At 46.4% G+C, this 22,026-nt stretch overlaps 1 protein-coding gene across 4 annotated transcripts in view; it reads left to right on the forward strand.

Moving 5' to 3' along the window:
• Positions 1-22,026, forward strand: part of CLIC5 (chloride intracellular channel 5) — a 190,848-nt gene that overhangs the window by 163,330 nt on the left and 5,492 nt on the right. For all 4 annotated transcript variants that reach the window (XM_079934913.1, XM_079934915.1, XM_079934914.1 and 1 more), the window contains one exon: positions 15,167-15,351. In XM_079934913.1, the coding sequence (XP_079791039.1) occupies positions 15,167-15,351 (185 nt within the window). The remainder of the gene's footprint in view (positions 1-15,166; positions 15,352-22,026) is intronic.

The following is a 22,026-nucleotide window of genomic DNA, read 5'->3' on the forward strand; positions in this document are numbered from 1 at the left end:
AATGAGCACGTAGAATGGGTTCCCCATCTGTGGTGGAGCTGGGGCTGAAAATGACAAGATGTGAAATCCAGGTAGTGGGTTGACCCTTCTAACCAAAACTTCACATTCACCCGAATTAGGAATCCTCCTTGTCAAATCTGTCGTGATCTTATCCAGGCAGGATGGGCAACATTCTCTCCATTTCACATGAGAAAAGCTGAAGCGTGGATAAACTGTTCAGAAGACACGATGGAGCCAGCGATGGACGTAGGGCAAACCAGGCATTTCTCAGCTTTTAAACTCTTTTGCTACAAACCAGTAATACTAAAACATAAGAATTGAAACCAGGGGTTAAATCCAGTCTGGTATTTATCAGCAACTTAGAGAGGATTATTTATTCATTTATTTAAAATACTTTATTTTCTTCCTTCTTTTTTTTATTATTTATTTTCTTTATCTTCTTGGCTGCGTCGGGTCTTAGTTGCGGCACGCAGGATCTTTGTTGAGGCATGAGGGATCTTTCGTTGTGGCGTGCAGGCTTGTCTCTAGTTGTAGTACGCGAGCTCCAGAGCGTCTGGGCTCTGTAGTTGTGTCGCGTGGGTTCCAGAGAGCGTGGGCTCTGTAGTTTTGCAGCACGCGTGCTCTCTCGTTGAGGCGCCCGAGCTCAGTAGTTGTGGCACGCGAGCTTAGTTGCCCCGCGGCATGTGGGATCTTAGTTCCCTACCAGGGATGGAACCCGCCTCCCCTGCAGTGGAAGGCAGATTCTTTACCACTGGCTGGACCACCAGGGAAGTCCCGAGGATAATTTATTGAAAACCAAAGTTGCTACACAGAATATTGACTTTAAAACCTCTAGCTTTCTTTAAAACCCTGCTCTAGACCTGTCTTTCTGGAAGGCATCCCAACCTGCCTCCAGCCTATTGGTGAGTTCAGCCTGAGAAGCCTCATGCACTAAAGAGACACAGACGTTCAGGACTTAAGGCTCAAGTGGCGCTTCACTTTGCCTTGTGATCCAGACCATTATCCAACTTGGACGTCCATTTGAATCCCCCAGGGGCCTTGTGACAATGCAGAGATTGATGCAGTGGGCCTAGGGTGGGGCCTGAGGGCTCCCAGGTGCTCCTGATGCTGCTGGTCCAGGAGGGAGCTTTGGGAAGTAGGGTCTAGGCAGCAGTCTCCATGGAGACAAGCTGCCTGTGTCTCATTCATCATCCTCATCCCCAGAGCCCAGCTCATCATCTAGCCCAGAACAGGTGCTCAATAAACATTTGCTAAATGAATGAACGAACCATATCCCAAACACCTCGAGATGCCCCAACCCTCTCTGCTCATTTACTGAGAGAGGATGGAAGGGCTGACCCTGCTTCACCCGTGTCAGGAGCATTTCCTCCAGGATGCTTCCTGTTCCAGCCCGTCCCGCACTCACCTTTAAGCCTGTCCCACTGTACAGCCCCTTCCATTCTCTTGGTTACCCCTGACACTTCCCAGTCTCCTTTTAAATTTTATGATTCTCTAGGGCTAGAACTGTCTCTCAGCTGAGAATATGTCATACTTATATAACCCCTGTTCTATTAAATCCAGTATCATGATAGGAAAAAAAAAAAGAAAAACCTCATTTAAAACCAATCAATAGGGCTTCCCTGGTGGCGCAGTGGTTGAGAGTCCCCCTGCCGATGCAGGGGACACGGGTTCGTGCCCTGGTCCAGGAAGATCCCACATGCCGAGAGCGGCTGGGCCCGTGAGCCATGGCCGCCGAGCCTGCGCGTCCGGAGCCTGTTCTCCGCAACGGGAGAGGCCACAACAGTGAGAGGCCCGTGTACCGCAAAAAACAAGCAAACAGAAAACCAATCAATAAAAGTGTAAAAATCTGAACAGTTCCCTCACGAAAACTGTCAGTGTGGGTGGTGGTGTTGGCTTAAATGGTACTTTTCTTCTCACCCTCATTTTTATAACTACATTCAAGGAACATTATATTCGGTGTTAAAGGTGAAACATCACCAAGAGCGGGAAGAGTAAGCGCCCAGACTAAATTCTAGTGTTCTTCCAGCCAGAAGCCAGGGGTCAAATTATTTCTCTAGGAACTCCTAGTTGAAGAAGCATTTAATGATCTGGATCATAGTAAGAAATGCGTTTCTCTGTGCGCATGTCTAGAACGCCTTCCATTCCTGAATATTCCAGGGAAGAGGGTCCCACCCAATGATTTCTCAGCACCGCCCTGCCCAGCCCTAACTCTGATGGTCACATGCCCGCTGGCATTTGCATTGACAGCTACCCATGTTTTGTTTCCATGGTGGCGATCTCAAAGCAAGCTTCCTCAACGCTCTGCCCAGGTCCGGCCCTGGCCTCCGTACTGCTTGCGTCGCTTGTCAGGGGCTGCGAATTGGTGATGGCCTTTGCGTCTTGTTTGGCTCTGATGACCCTGCAAGAGGGCATGCCAGGCCAAGCAAATGGAATCCCTGCATCCATCCCCCAGAAACCAAGGGCTCTCAGCACACAAGAAGGGAGCCATCCTAGGTCCTCTAAGGACAGGAAGCCAGTTGCATACACATAGGGGGACATGGAGTTACAATTTAGGGCCTCTCATCTTTCCTCAAACCCCACTGAATAGCTCAGTCTTTCAACAAATACGTATTCAGTACCAGACACTGCCCAAGGTGCTAGCATAATAATGTAATAATGAAGTATTGGCAATATCTCTGTGTACTGGCAATGGTTGTGTTTGGCTGCATAGAATACAAACCTGATCACAGAACCTAAAGCAAATATTTATTTCATTTTACTTAGCAAAAACCTAGGTAGCATTTTATCAGTACTGTGTGCCATGCCCTGCTCTAAGCACTCTTTATAAATGTTTATTTCTTTTTTAAAATTTATTATTATTTTTTATACAGCAGGTTCTTGTTAGTCATCAATTTTATACGCATCAGCGTATACCTGTCAATCCCAATCGCCCAATTCAGCACACCACCATCCCCAGCCCCCTGCGGTTTTCCCCCCTTGGTGTCCATACGTTTGTTCTCTACATCTGTGTCTCAACTTCTGCCCTGCAAACCGGTTCATCTGTACCATTTTTCTAGGTTGCACATACATGCGTTAATATACGATATTTATTTTTCTCTTTCTGACTTACTTCACTCTGTATGACAGTCTTTAGATCCACCCACGTCTCAACAAATGACTCAATTTCGTTCCTTTTTATGGCTGAGTAATATTCCATTGTATATATGTACCACATCTTCTGTATCCATTCGTCTGTCGATGGGCATTTAGGTTGCTTCCATGACCTGGCTATTGTAAATAGTGCTGCAATGAACATTGGGGTGCATGTGTCTTTTTGAATTATGGTTTTCTCTGGGTATATGCCCAGTAGTGGGATTGCTGGATCATATGGTAATTCTATTTTTAGTTTTTCATAGAACTTCCATACTTTTCTCTATAGTGGCTGTATCAATTTACATTCCCACCAACAGAGCAAGAGGGTTCCCTTTTCTCCACACCCACTCCAGCATTTGTTGTTTGCAGATTTTCTGATGATGCCCATTCTAACTGGTGTGAGGGTGATACCTCATTGTAGTTTTGATTTGCATTTCTCTAATAATTAGTGATGTTGAGCAGCTTTTCACGTGCTTCTTGGCTATCTGTATGTCTTCTTTGGAGAAATGTCTGTTTAGGTCTTCTGCCCATTTTTGGATTGGGTTGTTTGTTTCTTTAATATTGAGCTGCATGAGCTGTTTACATATTTTGGAGATTAATCCTTCGTCTGTTGATTCATTTGCAAATATTTTCTCCCATTCTGAGGTCTGTCTTGTTTATGGTTTCCTTTGCTGTGCAAAAGCTTTGAAGTTTCATTAGGTCCCATTTGTTTATTTTTGTTTTTATTTCCAGTACTCTAGGAGGTGGATCAAAAAGATCTTGCTGTGATTTATGTCAAAGAGTGTTCTTCCTACGTTTTCCTCTAAGAGTTTTATAATGTCCAGTCTTACATTTAGGTCTAGAATCCATTCTGAGCTTATTTTTGTGTATGGTGTTAGGGAGTGTTCTCATTTCATTCTTTTACATGTAGCTGTCCAGTTTTCCCAGCACCACTTACTGAAGAGACTGTCTTTTTTCCATTGTATATCTTTGACTCCTTTGTCATAGATTAGTTGACCATAGGTGCATGGGTTTATCTCTGGGCTTTCTATCTTGTTCCATTGATCTATGTTTCTGTTTTTGTGCCAGTACCATACTGTCTTGATTACTGTAGCTTTGTAGTATACTTTGAAGTCAGGGAGTCTCATTCCTCCAGCTCCGTTTTTTTTTCCCTCAAGACTGCTTTGGCTATTCGGGGTCTTTTGTGTCTCCATACAAATTTTAAGATTATTTGTTCTAGTTCTGTAAAAAATGCCATTGGTAATTTGACAGGGATTGCATTGAATCTGTAGATTGCTTTGGGTAGTATAGTCATTTTCACAATATTGATTCTGCCAATCCAAGAACATGGTATATCTCTCCATCTGTTGGTATCATCCTTAATTTCTTTCATCTGTGTCTTATAGTTTTCTGCATACAGGGCTTTTGTCTCCCTAGGTAGGTTTATTCCTAGGCATTTTATTCTTTATCTTTATAAACGTTTACTTCTTAATAGGAGTTTGCTTTTCTCACATCACAAGAAGTCCAGAGAAGAGAGAATTCCAGGCAGTTGTAGTTCTTCAAGAAGTCATGCATCCAGCTCCTTAGAGCACCTGATTCTCCATCTTGAGTGTGTGACTCCCATTCTCATGTCACAAGATAGTTGCTCCACTTCCAGACATTACAGCTGAGTTCAGGCACTGCCAGCTATGTCTTGTTTTTTCTTTCCCAGAAGCATATCCATCAATTTCCACTTAACATTTCATTGGCAAGAACTTGATCATTTGGCCTCCTCTAGTCTGGGAGTCTGGGAAAATAAGTATTTGTGACCCAGCATGTTGCTACTCTGAAAAAATCTGGGTTCTCTTGGTAACAAAGAAGGTAAGAGTGAATTCTTGCATATAATTCACTTTCAATTTAGTATGATTTTTTAAAAAAACTGCGGTGAAAATATCTCAGCTAGCCATGCCAAAAAAAGGCATACTATTTCAAATTCTCCCTTGGGGTTGACCAATTCTGAATCATTACCCCACCTAGGTTTTAGGCAACAGAAATATAAAATTGCACACTTAATCTGCAATACTCTTACTTCAAACTTTAGAAAATACAAGACTCACGTAGCAAAAGCTGTTTAGTAAAAGTTATAATACACAGTGGAGAGTTTCCACCCCCCCCCCCAGACTGTAATCCATGGGGGGGCAAGAGCAGGCACCCAGAGATCTGCTCTGAGCAAGGGAGGGGGCGGGTGTTATTGTGGCCTATCTGGAAAATCCTGCAAAAGTGTCTGTCACCCCCAACCCCCGCTCATCTTAGCCTCTAAGTTTGCCTCATTGCATGACTGTTAGGAAGAAGGCCCACTCTGGTGGGACTGTGGTCACGGCAGCAGAGTCAGAGTGAAAGGACCAGCTGAACACAAGAAAAAAAGACTCTGCCTAATTCATCCGGGGTGACTTTCTCGAGGCAGACGACCAGTCAAGCACGATATTTATCAAACATTCCTTTTCCTTGCAACTCTGAGAATTTATTAGCTGTTTTGTAGCTTTGATCCTTAGACACCAGCATCATCACACACTACACATAACGACCACTTACTGCCTGCCAAGCGCTGTCCCAAGCCCTCTGCAGGCATTATTCACGGCCACCCTATAAGGTGTGCTGTGCTATGATGTCTATTTTGCACATGAGGAAACTGAGACACCAGAGGTTAAGGTAGTACGTGGCAGAGCTGGGATCCCAACCCAAGCAGCTGGTCCCATGGTCTGTGCACTTGATCTGGGCACAGTATATACATTTAATACACTTCATTATTGAAAATGCATGTGGTACGGAGTTTTTGAACAAGAGTAGTAGGTAGGTCATTTCGGAAATTGGGATCAAATCAACTCATAAAACAACACATACTGATTGAACAACTACCATGTGTGTTTCGCTATATATACCCAGCCATCCCAGTTTCACCTCTAGAGTCCTAACTCAGCAATCTGTGGGGGACTAGGAGTCCCAAACCTGGCCCATAGAGGGCGCTCCATAGATACCCGTTTAACAAATGAAAGAATGGACCAACGGGAAAGGAATTTATAATCACAAAACGACTAGAACCAGTAATCGTTTAAATACAGAGCTGTGACAGCAGGGTGGCCGTTTTTAAAGCTGTTAATAGCTCTTACATAAAAGATGTGGCCATTTGAGGATGAAGCAAGACAGAATGTGGTTAAATCATTTCAGCCTGTTTGGAGGGGTTGAGAGTTGAGAATGAAAGTCTCTAGGTCTAAACGCTGGAACAGATGACTGAGAAAGTTAGAACCTCCCTTGACCAGCTCCTTCCAAATGTTTGAACATCAACACTCCAGCTAATCTATGGCCTGGTACTTAAAAATAACCTGTTGGAAAGTCACTGTAAAAAAACTCCCAGTTTTCAGCCTGATTCAGTCCGCTGCATAAACTACAACCAGCATTAATAGCTTTAGTCAGCATTTATGTCGCTCTTCCTATTAGCACAATGGGTTTTACAACCATTTATGAGTTTCTGGAAAGCCTAATAGAAAACACACATACGTGTTCGCTGTGGAAGTTGCAGAAGTTTTTTTTTTTTGAATCTCCTTTAGCCAGTAGGGGGCGCCACCTCCCCGTCACAAAAGTCGGGGCCAGGCTCCCTAATGCGGACCACATTCCCTCCTGGCGGCTCCAGCTAGTTTTTACCCTCCCTGGTGAGTTTCTGCATTTTCCTCTTCAGCTGGCTGCATTCAGTGTCTCTCTGTCTCTCTTTCTCCTCCTGTTCATAAATAAACATTTGGGGCGTTTACATGGTACAGACTGTGTCCACAAAAGGAAACCTACATGTGAAGAGCTAAGTGATAATCTTTCTCTTCAAATTTACTGTGGCTTTTAGGAGATTTAGCAAATTATCTGAATCTGGAATTGTCTATGTGATCCATACCTCCCCTCATACTTTAAAATCATACCTTACGAAAGGCATGTTGGATTGTCCTAACTTCTTTACCACGCTGGTGTTTTAAACACAGCCAGATAATTGCCAAAGACTTATCTTTCTTAAAGAAAAATATTTGTTATCGTTGTTTGTTGTTGTTGGGAATAATACTTCTGAACAAAGGGCAAATATGAAGTTGATTTGTGGAGCTGTATAAATAAGATGATTATTCACGATGATGCCCTACAGGGTTTGAGGAGGGAACTATGCAGAGGATCTGTCTCTTCCTCAAGGAAGATCCTCTGGAATTCTTTGGAAATCTGTCAGAGAGTGCCCCATTCACTCGGTGATTCGCTCCACGAAAGGGGGGTAAGGAGGCATCCAACGATGTCCTAGATCCCAATCCACTATAGTTATAAGAGTTGAATCCTGCCTTGGGAGTAGAGAATTATCTACTGGCCTCTTATTGGAAGAACCACAAGAATTTGCCATTTAAAGTCCGTCTCATTCAAGGCCAAAATCCCTCCTAGAATGGAGGAATAATACTCATGGCAGCATGAGCTGTAAACTCTTCTCAAGACCAGGGAACGCCACACAAGGGAACACTAGGGGATCTGCTGAAATTGTCGTTGCTCTTTGCTTTCTCATACACCACTGTTTTTCTGCCTTTCCTGTTTTCACCAGTGCCTAGAAATGGGGGCCTGGGAACTGCTTCCCACATACGAGCCCGTCACAGACAGAGCCCATTTGATAGCATCCTCCCCTCTGTGAGGCCAAGTCCACCATTCCTGGTCTGATGCCAAAGTGGACGTGAATTCTCCAAACCATCAAACCAAGAATATTTGACGCACCCAAAGAGCCCAGAGAGAAAAACGCTCAACCCAAAGAAATGATTCCAGGAGGCTTGGGGTCCTGAGCATGTTGGGGAATGCGGGAGTGGGCTTCACCCTCTGAGCTCCCTCGATTCTCCTTGGGCCTATGAAGTTCTGGGGTGATGGGAGAAGCCTCACTTCAGACAGCCAGCTTCTGCCTTGAGTTTATCTCTTGCTCTCATCTTTTCCCCACTCTGTCCTTGCTCCATCCTCAAACTTACATTCTACAGCCATAATAATGATCATAGTTAGTATAATAACAATGATGTTTCATTAAGTCCCACCAGACTCTGTAGAACAAGTGGCAGGATTCAAACCCAGGTCTCCTGAACACCGGGGCTCTGGACCACCTTGCCTGGTATCATGCCTGTCATCACAGGCCCTCTCGGGCAGCCTGGTCCAGGGCTGTCTGACACCCCCGACCCAGGCTCTCTCCATCCCTTCCCTGATGATACCAGTGATATGCCAACATAGCCAGAGGACCCAGGCACAGCAGAGAAGGGCCCACCAAACCGGAAGGAAAGCCGTTCCCATCTCCTACAACCCTGCTGCCATTTCTGCCTCACTGTGTCTAAGGACCCGGCAGAGACACGGCTTTAAGAGTTAAGGGGCCGAGGGGATCAGTCACCCCTTACCTGCTTTGTGTTCTAGAAGGGTCACTGTGAATCAGAGTGGATGTGGCCCCCAGTTTCTACCTGCTTTATAATTTTCCCTCTATGTGGTCATTCATACTCATGTAACCCAGATATAACTGGGCCACCTTCCTCTCTTTAAGGACTCTTGCAAACAGAGAAAAGCTATAATTCCAAAACCTGGAAGAGGAATTCAGATCTTTACAGAAGATGTTTAGTGAGAGGAAATTACAGTGCCCGTCACAAAGCTGAAAGTCCTACATATGCCCTTAGAACATCTTTTTCTCTCCTCAAAATTGTATTCTTTATGACAGCATCTACGTTTCTGCTCACCTGGCCCACCGCTTCTCTTCCCCCACCTCCCATAACTCTCCTGGGCCTTTCTGCTGCCCCCGCCCCCTCCTGTCTCCTGGATCTTTGGCCCTGGGCATCTCACAGAAGAACAATTTGACCTCCCTTGGTTTCTAAAGAAAGCCTTCTTTCTCCAAAAGGTGAGGAAGAAGTGATAGTAAATTCTATTTGATTTTTTGTTGTTGTTTTTCCCATCACATTTTCATTCATGCTTAAAGCTATTGAATATCAACAAGGTGAGGCCATCTTTGTATTTTCCCTCCAAGAATATGTGATGGCCAGAAACATCTCTGTTGTGGTCTCCCTCAAACCACAGCAGCATTTTTTTTTTTTTTGCATCCTTTATATTGATATGGTCTCAAATGAGAAGATGAAAATAAAAACTTCAGTCAGCCAGGTATTTCTCAATATCTAGATATTTCTTCCTTCATAGGCAAAACCCAAATGTATTTCTTTCTTCACCCAGGTGTTTTGCTGTCACTGAGGCAATGGGACAGCACTGGTCCCGAGTACAGGCAGAGTTGCTATTTGTTACTGAGGAATGATGTAAAGGGCCCTGGTAGGCTCTCTCTTCAGAGATTACTCCTTCTAGAGCCAATCATGGTTACCGAGAGCACCAAGGATTATAGCTAAAATCAACCCGTTAATAGCAGAGTACAAATACGTTATCAAATAGCTGGAAGCTAGGACTTCCCTGGTGGCGCAGTGGTTGAGAGTCCGCCTGCCGATGCAGGGGACGTAGGTTCGTGCCCTGGTCCGGGAAGATCCCACATGCCGCGGAGCGGCTGGGCCCGTGAGCCATGGCCGCTGAGCCTGCGCGTCCGGAGCCTGTGCTCCGCAACGGGAGAGGCCACGACAGTGAGAGGCCCGCGTACCTCAAAAAAAAAAAAAAATGCTGGAAGCTAGGACATGAGGAATGGTATCCTGACAGCCACACTCTTGTCAGAGGATAAGGGTACGTGAGAAAGGTCTGCAGTATGGAAGGAAGACGGCAGGCTGGGTGGACCCCCAAGGAGCAGTGGGCCAGCACATAGCATCCAGACATGGCCTTGCAGAGTAGAAGAAGTTTAAGTTTTAGAATCCAGCAACCCTGGTTTTAAATCCTCGTTTTGCTTTTAATTCATATGATAGGATTACTATTTTGAAAATATTTTCCTGAGTACATAACTCTAATCTGTCCTAGGCCTCCATCAACTCCATGAGAGATGAGGGTTTCTATAGAAGGAATTCTAAGAAAGAAAAAAGAATTTAATAGTTAGCTTCTGATATTCAAAATAGCATTTTCAACAAGACAGTAGCCTTGCACGCCAAGCTATTGTCTTAAAATGTCCTAGATGCCTTTTTCTCTCTCCATTTTATCACGTTGGGAGCCAGGCCTGGAGGACTCAGCTCACAGGGAGGATAGCTGCTCTGTGGTTGATGGAATCTTGGACGTAGGAAACGGAAACAGGGGTTTTGGGGATGAAGGAGGACAGCGAGGCCGGGAGAAAGGGAACCAGAGACGTGTCTGGGGAGCCCCATGGGGTGCTTTGCTCGGGTATTCTTCCCAATCAAAGTTTCGGGCAGGGGCAAGCAGCACCCCACCTCTGACCACCACCCAAGGGTCAACATCCCCACGGTTACTCTGGAAGGATGTGGAGGGTCAGCGTCACTGAGAAGAGACAGAGCCCCTGTGGTAGCCTCCCCAAGCCGCCCACCCGACAGACCTCAGGCTTCCCATCTCCCCAGTGCCAGGAGGTCCCAGGGTCCTCCTCACATACCTACTCCCCATTTACTCACAGGGAAGCGCACGGGAGAGCAGGCTGTCTGAGTAACTGAGCACTTTTATGCAAAAGAGGCTGAGAATTCCCTAGAGGGAGTATTGAGATTATTACATCAACTAGATTCTAATCCAGAATGGACTAAGTTAAAGTTGTCGTTTTCCCACGACCCACGCGTTGGGAGCTTGTCAGGAAGAGCAAAGTGGTTAAAAACAAAACAAGGGGGCTTCCCTGGTGGCACAGTGGTTGAGAGTTCACCTGCCGATGCAGGGGACACGGGTTCGTGCCCCGGTCCGGGAAGATCCCACATGCCGCGGAGCGGCTGGGCCCGTGAGCCATGGCTGCTGAGCCTGTGCGTCCGGAGCCTGTGCTCCGCAACGGGAGAGGCCACAACAGTGAAAGTCCCTCGTACCGCAAAAAAAAAAAAAAAAAAACAAGGTACGTTTTTCATGGTACATCCCAGGAGTCGTTTGGACAGCCTGCTGGCACAGGCCTGTGTGCCTTGGATGGGACTAAGACACAATGTCTTTATCTGTTCAATGGGGATGAATAATAACTCTCATCTCAATAACTTCGTTGTGTATTTAAATGATCAGTGGCGTAAGCACCCCTGGTCCACTTCAGAACATCAGTGAGTGTATTTCGTGCCGGTGCTGGGGAACAGGTTTCGAGCAGGGAAAGGAACACAGCAGGGTCCAGGGTGCCCGCTCTGGGGTAGGCTCCCAGTGACCACCATCTCCTTCTCCACGGGAGAGGTGAACAGACCCCCATCCAGGCTGCAGATCATGATCAGAGGCGGACCCCTGGTTCTTACCTGTCTGCAAGTTCACGTGCCAGAGAAAAATAACACACGAGAAAGTGAAAACATAGCAACCTGGGCCCACAGGGCTGCTCCTGTCCTTTCAAAGGCCACCTGTGACATCGCTCAGCTCCAAGCGAATGTTGAGCCCCCGGGGTCTGCGTGGCTCTTTGCTGCTTGATATCCCCGCTGCACAAAGCGTGCCAGCAAACCCGGGCTGGGCCCTGCTTGCAAGAGCTCGTTGGAGGCTGAGTCTTGGCTCCCCGGTCCCCATTCAGCCTCCATGCCCGGGTAAGAGTATATTATTTTCTTAGCTCAAATTGCCGTTTCCAAGTCATTATTTCTCTACGAAGAGAAAACAATATTGGGTCTTATGTAATATCAACCTCAGTGAATCTGGAAGTGATCATGGAATGGGTGGATTTTTTTTTTCCTCCTTAAAAAAGAGAAAAATAAATTTGAGATTGTTTGCATATGGCTGAGAATATTTACGAACTCTTCCCCTTGTTTCCTCATCACATATTTCACCCAGTGTGTTTGTGTGTGGTACGGAATAAATCTTTACGGGAAGGGTGGGGTGGCGAGGGGAAGAAAGCAGTTCAAGGACTGGGGCTCCATCCAGTGCCTGGGACGTTAGTGGTCCCGGGTCTCGGGGTCCCCTGGCCTCAGGCTTGCTTGCTGCTCTCTGAGGTTCCCCCCCCTCCCCGCCCGACGCCGTCCTGCTACTCAGAGGAAGTCTTTTGGAGGGAGGGTTTCAAATGCCAACACAGAAGGAATTAACATCTTCTTGTCGCTCTGGTTTCTTTCACATCCCCTTCACTCTCACCAGAGCAGAAAGTTTAACAGCAACGGTTTCATGACCTGGGTACCATTAGCCAAAAGAGATCATTAAATTCTGTGGATGCCAGATTGAGCGGGGGTCAGAAGAAGGAATGAGTTGGCAGGTAGGGGGGAAAGAAGCAGCAGAGAATGTGTTGGCGCTGGTCTTTGTCATTCAACAACACAGCAGTGTGTTAGCACACAGGAACTTCTATCTCCCTCTGGCCCTGCCTCTCAGCACGGCTTGTCACCGAGAAGGATCCCGAGGGAGGGTAAGGGACAGGGCTGTGGCTGGACATTCAGTCAGTAAGAGAAGCCAAGCTGCAGGCCATTGAATTTCCTCCTCTAGGGACTGGGCTTCAGAATCGGAGCTTAGAATCTCTCGTGCTGTCCGTACCTCGGATTTTTTGAGGAGTATACTGACCAAGAGTGTGGGGTGAGGGACAGAGCAGGGGTGACTGCCACGTTTGGTAACACAATGGCAGTAAGTGTCATTAACTGATGTCCTAATAGGAGCCAGGCACTGCGTGACGCACTTTCCCCGCATTGGCTGAGTTAATCCTCCCGATGGCCTTATGAGAGTTAGGGAGTTTTAATCCTGCAGTTGAGATGAGAAAAGCCATGCTCAGAGAGGTTGAGGAACTTGCCCACCGTCACACTTCGTAAATGCCAGGATCAGGGTCATTTCCAGGATTTGTGGAGTCGGAAGCCAATACAATAAATAGGGAATTTGAAAAGTCAAGTTCAAGGCCTTGGAGGGTAAGCCTCAGCAGCATCACAGTAAATTCACCCTGGGAGGGGTCAAAACTTAAACACAGGGTTAGCTCTGTCACATGGGCCCTTCCCTGCTGCCTCGTCTCCTCTTTTCTCTACCGTGATTGTCGCCAACTCTGGCCTTCACGTTCCTGATCAAAAATGCACAAACACGAGTGATGCAACTGACACTCGGAAGATGTCCTCAGAACATCCTGACTTGGTATGTTACGTGGCGTGTCGTCGTTGTAACATAAGGCAATGACCCTGCCCATTGCCAAACTTTACCCTTCCACCTTAAGAGACGGCTGGAGAGAGAGTTGAAATTTCTCCAGAACTATCCTCCCAAAGAGCTTCGGTTGCTGTTCTAGGCCTCTCTTACCAAGTTTCACGTTTCCAAGACTGGGCACTCGGGCAGGGACCTGCTCAGGTGTCTGGGGGCATTTGGAGTTAGAACCTGCAATGTCTCGTATCCCATCAATGTCTCTTTCCCTCGGGTGATATCAGCTCATCACATTTCAGCAGGCATTCTATCCGATTTTTCCTTTCTCCATTAGAATCAAGATTTTGTCATCATCTCCATAACTGAAAGGGGTAGCGGGATTTGTGGAAGCAAAGAGACCCAGTATAAATCACAGCTGCTTCAGTGGGGGTGAGCTGGGGTGCTAAGAAGTATTGTTGGCGCCCTCTGCTGGTGCGCTTGCATAGGCTTGCCGTCCCATCCCAGTCTAGACAATTACTAAGGGGAATACAAGCATTTTTCCCAGCCCCGCTCACTCTGTTCTCCCAAACTGGAAACACAAAGCAGATGATGAAGTCCAAGTTCAAATGCCAGGGAGAAGGAAGTGTTGAGAAACCACATCCAACCTCCAGCCTGTTTTCACATGTTCCAGTAAGCGTTCAGTTGATGTATCTTGGGCTGGTGTCGTTTCATTGTCTCAGACAAAGTCTTTCTATGAAAAGACAAACACGGGTTATGCGAGGAGGAGCTAACAGAAGGCACATTTGGGGAAAATCTGAGCGAGAGCACAGTCCTCTGGGCTCTTCCTCCAGAGGCAGCTCCCTCCTTTTAGCTGCTGAAATTAACATCCAGCCTGATTCCCACTGTCTCGGTGTCAATCTCTAAACTAGAGTCTGGAAAAAACAGTCATTGGAGGGTGGGCTGATGACAGGTGCATTGGCCAATGACCTGGCTAGCCATCTCCTCCAGCGCTCCGGTGGACAGGTTCTAGGTTAGGGTTCTCTGACTGGAGTGGTCGGTGAGATTTCGGGTGGAATGACTCTGAGTGATAGTGATTTTCTATAGCTGCTCTTTTGAGTATTTTGTTCTGTTCTTATACGTAAGTGAATTATTTGCTAGATAATCACTGGGGCAAGACAGGAAAAATCTTCTGCCACATTGTCTTCCCTCGGATTTTCACCCTTTGAGCTGTATCCGTGACAGGTTTCCATGCAGGTGGGGTTGCACATTTCTGGTGGAACCTGCTGCCCGGTGCATTGGCCATTCCATTTTGGACCGCTCTGATTTTTAGAACAACCCCTCTAGATTAAACTCAAGGATGCCTCCTTGATACCCGCTGGTTCCCTGGGGGCAGCCCCGGACATGGGTACTCACTGTCGTATGTCATGTCTTCCTGGAAGCCTTCACACCTCTCCTCCTGAGGATGGGTTAGCCATAGCTAAGGCTGCCCCCAAATCTGGTGCCTATCTCTGTCCTAGGACCTCTCTGCAGTTGTTGTTTACTTATTTAATAGTTCTTTCTTTCTACAAAATTATTATGCGGGTTGACTGCGGAATATCAGCAAGATTTAGATGAGCAAAAGAAGAAAGTGAAAACTGACAATTATTATTGCATCTGTTGAAGAGGAACTGTACAAGCTTTGACAGATATCTGATGGTTGTATTTCTGTATTTATATGATCTTTTCCCAAAAAAAAGGATTAGCAAATGTTTATTGCTTGGTTAAGGTTTGCTTTTTCAGGCTGTTTAATACTATTCTATGGCATCGTGTACCTGGCGGCCAGGTACTCTGTAGTATGGGGGGAGCCAGTATCATGAGGCGGACAGGATTCTGGATAAGCTCCTTTGCTCTGAAGACCCTGTGGCCGTCTCCAGCGGCAGGAAGGTTGACTAAAGACACTTCTTTTGCTGTTCCACGCCAGCCCTTGAGCGAGGCCTGACCAAGGCACTGAAGAAACTGGATGACTACCTGAGCACCCCTCTGCCGGAGGAGATCGACTCCAGCACTTGCGGGGACGATGACAAGGGCTCCCGGCGCAAGTTCCTGGATGGAGACGAGCTGACCCTGGCCGACTGCAACCTGCTGCCCAAGCTCCATGTGGTCAAGGTAAAAACGCTTAATCTATCTGCAGATGCTCCCCAGGTCCAGCTCCATCAAAGGCCTCCTCACCTGTGGAGGTGAGGCCAGGGCAGTGCCGCCCGCTGATGGAGAGTCAGAGCTCGGAAGTCACGCGAACGGGAACCCCAAGTCAGCCTCCGCAGCATGCTGGCTGTATAGCCTCTCTGAGCTCCAGGTTACACCTGTAACATAGGCATGTATTGTTTAACTAGGGCTGTTGGGAGACTAACTGTGGCCTGAACGTTCCTGCCATATTGTAAGGGCTTGGTAGATAATAGTTGCTATTATTGTCCTGTTATATATAGTCCTGTCACTCCACAGGCCTCTTCCTTACCTCTTCCTCATAGGTTTTCACTGGCCACACCTCCACCCCGACATCTCTATTAAGCGTGCCCTCATATGCATGTTTTCTTTGTGGGCAGATGCACCTTCTGATTCCCTGTAGCCACTCTCTGGGGCAGGCAGCCACCTTCCTCATCTACCAGTTGAAGAGCTGGATTTTCTTGCTACTGCTGCACTTACTGATCACGGTTAACCTGCAGTGTAATCCTTTCCTATACCAGCCTTAGGATCTGAGAATTGGAAAGAAGGGGGAAATTCTGAGGTCACCCTAATCTCCCACCCCAAAGTGGACCCCTTCCTGTGTGTCTGTGACAGGCTTCTGTGCAGCTGTGACTGCACGTTTCTGATGATGAAGAGCCCTCTGCCTACCGAGCCAGCCCTACTATTTTGGACGGTTCCAGTTATTAAACCAGCCTTCTTTATATGGAGCCCAAACGTGCCTCCCTGCTCCCTTGGTTCTCTGGAGCAACACGAAACAGGGCTGCTCTCTTCATCTCATTTGAAGACAGCAGTTGTGTCTCCCACATTTCTCTACACTAATACTTCTTCTCACATCCTTTTTTTTCATTTTTATTTTTTTAACCATTTTATTTGTTTGTTTTAAAATCATCTTTCTTGGAGTATAGTTGATTTACAATGTTGTGTTAGTTCTGGGTGTTCAGCAAAGTGATCCAGTTATATATATATATTCTTTTTCAGGTTCTTTTCCATTATAGGTTATTACGAGATATTGAGTATAGTTCCCTGTGCTATACTGTTGTTGTCTATCTATGTTGTATATAGTAGTGTGTATATGTTAATCCCAAACTCCTAATTTATCTTCACGCCTCGCCCCCCAACTATCCCCATTGGTAACCATAGTTTGTTTTCTATCACATCCTTTTCTGACTCTCACCAGACCAGAGAAAATTACAGTGTGATCGTAGAGCTAGACTGCTGTCTACGTTTACATGTGTTAATATCTTATTGTCTCAGACAAAAAGCTCTGTGAGGACAGGTCTTCTCCAAGCATGATGGTGGGTACATGGTGGCCCTTTAATAAATACTCATTGATTGACCATTTGATCACCTAGCTTGTGATCCCCAGTTTCTTTCCACCTGTCACTAAGGAGAACCAGATTCAATCATTTATCAGCTGGATATCTGCCTACTGGTTTTCAGCTGATGTCCTGAGCTGGAAATCAGAGACCTCCAATCAGAACACACGCCAGCTTGAGTTGAAATGTTAGCTGTGCACACACCGGTGCTCCTGCGGGACACGTCAGGGCTGGAGGCTGGGACAGAATCATGCTTGCCAGGGCTGATGGGCAGAGCAAATTCAGTCTATTAATAAGAAGACACTTTGGGTTTGGGCCAAGCCAATGGTCACTGGTAGGTCCAGCCAAGCTATGTCTTTGAAGTTATTAATTACTGCACGCCCTCCCCACCTCCAAAACATCTTTTATTCTCATTTCCTGAGGAACAAGTGGCACCATTAGGCGTGATATGATTCTATCAGTCACACTGTCAGAGTGAGGTAATGGAAAGAACCCTGTTCTAGAAGTCCGGAGACCCAAGTTCTGGTCCCGTGGGTGCAGCAGGAGTTGGGCCAGGCCTTTTAATCTTTGGGGGAATCGTTTCTCTCATGCCCAAAAGAAGAGATGTGTATTACATTCCTCCTCGCCTCTTCCCCTCACTTCCGTCCCTCCTCCTGTCACTCACACGTGGGTTGACCACCCACTCCAGAATCACGTGTCTGATCAGGTGAACAAATGGATCTTCCAGGCCTCAAGCTTCATCCTCTGGTTTCTCCAGTTCCTTCCAGCCCTGGATGACTAAGTTACACTCCTATCCTGGGATGAAGTTCAGTGTGTCATTTACTTGGAGGAGCTGGGGATCAGAGGGAGGATGGCCCGCGAGGGGACAAAGACTGGGCCTCACCTCCCGTCTTCTTGGATTTCTGCTGACCCAGCTTTTCAGATCCCAGAGCCCTGGCAAACCTCTGAAGTGTGGAAAGCGTGAAGGGGCAGCCAAGTCAGACCTCCATCTTGGCTTCAGACGCCAAGACTTAATCTGGGCTGGGGGAGCTAACTGTTTTCATATGAAAGCAAATTCAGAACATGAGCATGGACGTTCCTGCGGACGTCAGAGCTTCTGCCGTGCGCGTCCTCTCCCTCTCTCTCTCATTGGCTCTCCTTTGGTATGTCTGCATCCTTGGAGGGTGAGTTGCTCTGGCCCCGCTGCTCACGGACAGCCTGGTTTGAACTTTCGTTGCCTGGCTGCCTTCTATTCTCATCTCCCCACACAAGCCAACATGTGAGGAAAGAACCAGCTCTGGCCAAGGTCATGGTCCCTCCGGGCAAGGAGGGACACACGGGACTCCTGTGGCTGCCCCTGGGACCCTCGGCCCCTGGACCCTCACGTGGCACAGGGACCTGTTCAGCTGCTGAAGCAAACAGGAAGGGAGCTATATATATAAATACAAATATATACTCATAAGGTGCATCTCTGCCGTTTTCAAGCTCATATTATATATATGCTTTAAAAACTTGAAAACGCATTCCAGCACGTAGAGACTCGAGGCTGCCCCACGGATCAGTTTATAATTTTGAAAAATATTTTTTTTTGAAAAATATTTTTTTTTGAAAAATATTTTTTGATCGATGCCTTGACCTTATTGTGGGCCTTCTTCTTTCTGTTTTTTTCCATTTTTTAAATTGAAGTATAGTTCATGTACAATGTAAGTTACAGGTGTACAACATAGTGATTCATGGTTTTTAAAGGTTATACTCCACTTACAGTTAACTATAAAATACTGGCTGTATTCCCCGTATTGTACATCTTTGTAGCTTATTTTATACGTAGTATTTTGTGCCTCTTGATCTCCTAGCCTCTATTTTGCTCCTTCCCTCTGGTAACCACTAGTCTGTTCTCTGTATCTATGAATCTGTTTCTGTTAGATTCACTAGTTCTCTTTTTTAGATTCCACATATAAATGACAACACGCATGGTTTCTGTCTCTCTGTATGACTTCTTCCATTTAGCATAATGCCCTCCAAGGCCATCCAGGTTGCTGCAAATAACATTATTTCATTCTTTTTTAAGGCTGAGTAATATTCCATTGTATATAGACCACATCTTCTTTATCCATTCATCTGTTGATGGGCACTTGGGTTGCTTCCATGTCTTGGCTATTGTAAATAGTGCTGCTATGAGCACTGGGGTGCATGTATCTTTTTGAAATACTGTTCTCGTTATTTTAGGGTATAAACAGGAGTGGAATTACCAGATCATACGGTGGTTCTAGTTCTAGATTTTTTGCGAAAACGTCATACTGTTTTCCACAGGGGCTGCATCGCTTTGCATCGTGTGGGCCCTTTTCATTCACTCTGGCAATTTCCAGCTGCGTCCCTTGGTGGAACCTCCACCCCTGCATGGATTTTCTCATTACCCAAGACAGCCTTTCCTGTAGGTTCGCGAGCAAGCCCAAGGAGCCACCGCCTTGCAGTGAGCAGAGGGTTCTGTCGAAGGACCCTGATTCCATCCCCTGTGTTATCGGCCACACCTATGCTAGACACACATTGCCAGGTGGCTTCTGTAGTGACCACCCCAAACCAGTTCTTTTAACCGAGATAATTTCATATGAAGAAGTACTAAGAACTAGGAAGCCAAAATGTGCCTTGAGGTTCCTCCTTCAGGGCAGCAGGGCAGAGGGAAGAGGTTGGGATGATCCAAACTTGAACTATACAATAGCCAAGACATGGAAACAACCTAAAATGTCCATCGACAGATGAATGGATAAAGAAGATGTAATATATATATATGTGTGTATACATATATGTACATATGTATATGCAATGGAATACTACTCAGCCATAAAAAAGAATGAAACAATGCCATTTGCAGCAATATAGATGGACCTAGAGATTATCATACTAAGTGAAGCAAGTCAGAAAGAGAAAGACGAATACCATATGATATCCCTTATATGTGGAATCTAAAATATGACCCAAATGAACTTATCTACGAAACAGAGTCACAGACAGAGAGAACAGACGTGTGGTTGCCAAGGGCAGGGGTGGGGGAGGGACGGACTGGGAGTTTGGGATGAGCAAATGCAAACTAGTGTACATAGACTGGATAAGCAACAAGGTCCTACTGTACAGCACAGGGAACTCTATTCAATATCCTGGGATAAACCATAATGGAAAATAATATGAAAAAGAACGTGTAATATATATGTATAACTGAGTCACTTTGCTGTACAGCAGAAATGAACACGACATTGTAAATCAACTACACTTCAACAAAATAAATTAAAGAACAAAAAACCCCTAGAACTCCATGAGGGATCCCACAGAGCTATACCTTGGACCTCCGAGGTGGGGTGCTGCTTAGCTGGGGCTGAGGACTGGGTTCAGAGAGGCCTGTGGGGCTGGGACCCAAGCTCCGTGGTGGGCTCACTGTTGTGTGCCGGCCTCTCTGAGCTGGTGTGAGGACACGGGTCCTGTGAGCGTTTGCAGAATGGCAAACTGGATTCAGCTGCTGCTACTGGAGAAAAGGAGACTCTCATAGGAACAGGAAACCCACAGGAAGGGGCCAGTCCCTGCTCCCTCCTCCAGTCGCGCAGCCTCTCTCTAGCACCCCCTGTCGTCATAGCCTTAGGGGAGTTGCCGGCAAAGCAGAGGTAAGGTTTGCAGTCCCAGTCCCAGCATCACCAAGAAGCCGGTACAGCTACACCGGTAGGTCTGGAGATAAAGCAACAGTAGCTGAATAATTGGCACAGGAGGGATTCTGAGTAGAGCTATTCCTTTATCATTTACATAAGGCTGAGTGGCAAAGTGGAAAGAATTGGATTAGACAGCAGAGACTGTAATAAATATTAGTGATTAATAGAAAATTATAGATAACAGATACTGGTTGAATTATTTTCCTGTGTAATATTGTATAAACCACTAAATCTCTTGTGACTCCAGTTTGCTCATTGCAAAGGATCTGCAGGCTTTAAAGTTAAGTGTTCATATACGTTTGACACTAGATGCACTCTGTCTGATGTTCGGATAACAAGATGGTAAAGATTAAATACAACTTTTTATTGAATCCCTCCCTGCTTGTTTAACCTCTCTCTGCCTTATTTTTCTCATCTGTAAAATGGGAATATAACACACTCTTCCCTGTAGTGTTATTTAGGGATTTCAGTAGCTTGCCAAGTGCTTAAGGCAGTGCCTGGTACAGAGCACAGAGGGAATAGATGTTTGCTATTGTTGTTACTCTTATCAACAGCATTATTGAGGTTATCAAGGGAGACAGAAATGAAGAAGCTGTGGTTCCTGTCCTCATACTGCTCACAAGCTAGGGAAGAGAGGGGGGGATATGAACTGACTGTGATTCGGAGTAGAATAGAGCTTAGGGCCGTAATGGAAGTTCAAAACCGATGCGGGAGATCGGAGCGGGGAAATGCATCCTCCCTGGAACGTGGTCGTGTCTATGCGACTGAGCTGTTCACACAATAGGTCATCGGTGTCCCTCACTCAGAACTGCTTTCTGGGGAACCCGGCACAGCACTGGCGCCCAGATGAAGATGAAAGCCCGGAGTGGCTGGTCTGGGGGGTTCCCTGTGTGGGAGGATCCCTGGGCCAGTGATCTGGTGACCTCTTTAAAAAGAAAGCAAGGAAAGGAGTCAGAAGTCAGTGGTGTAGGAGAGAGGCTACTCTTTGCTCTCTCCTCCCCAGTTCCCGAGGGGTAGAGGCAAGACTAGTCAATGTGAGGCCCCAGTGCCCAGCGAAACTAAAAGGGTGCCCGTTAAAAAAGTCGTCAGTTTCCAGATGTTGACAGCAGAGTGTTAAACCAAGAGCAGGGCCCTTCCGAGTGTGAGACTCCCTGTGACTCACAGGTCTCACGTCTTTGAAGCCCTCCCTGGCTAGAGAGACCTTATTAAAGAGACCACGCAGCCCCTACCTAGGAAGGAATGCATGCAGTGGGCAAAAGGTGGGTCTCAGTGAATTCTGACAACAGGTCATCTTTATTGAGCACTTAGTATGAGCCAGCCCCCCCCCACCCCCAATCATTTTATGTGTATTAACTGATTTATTACTCCAAGGTAGCTCGTCTTATTACCTCCATTTTAGAGGAAAAGAATTTGGGGCTCAGAGAAGTTAAGTAACTAGTCCAAGGTCACACAGCTGTCAAGTAGTGTGGTCAGGATTGCAGATCCAGTCAGCTGGGATCCAGAGCCCACGCTTTTAACCACTATGCTACTGTGTCTCTCAACACAAACACCACTTCCCCAGAATGCCCAAGTCCACAGCCCCGAGTGTGGTAAGCTAAGGAGAGAACAGAAAT

The sequence above is a fragment of the Stenella coeruleoalba genome, assembly GCF_951394435.1.
Source record: "Stenella coeruleoalba genome assembly, chromosome: 10".
Taxonomy (NCBI): Eukaryota; Metazoa; Chordata; class Mammalia; order Artiodactyla; family Delphinidae; genus Stenella; species Stenella coeruleoalba.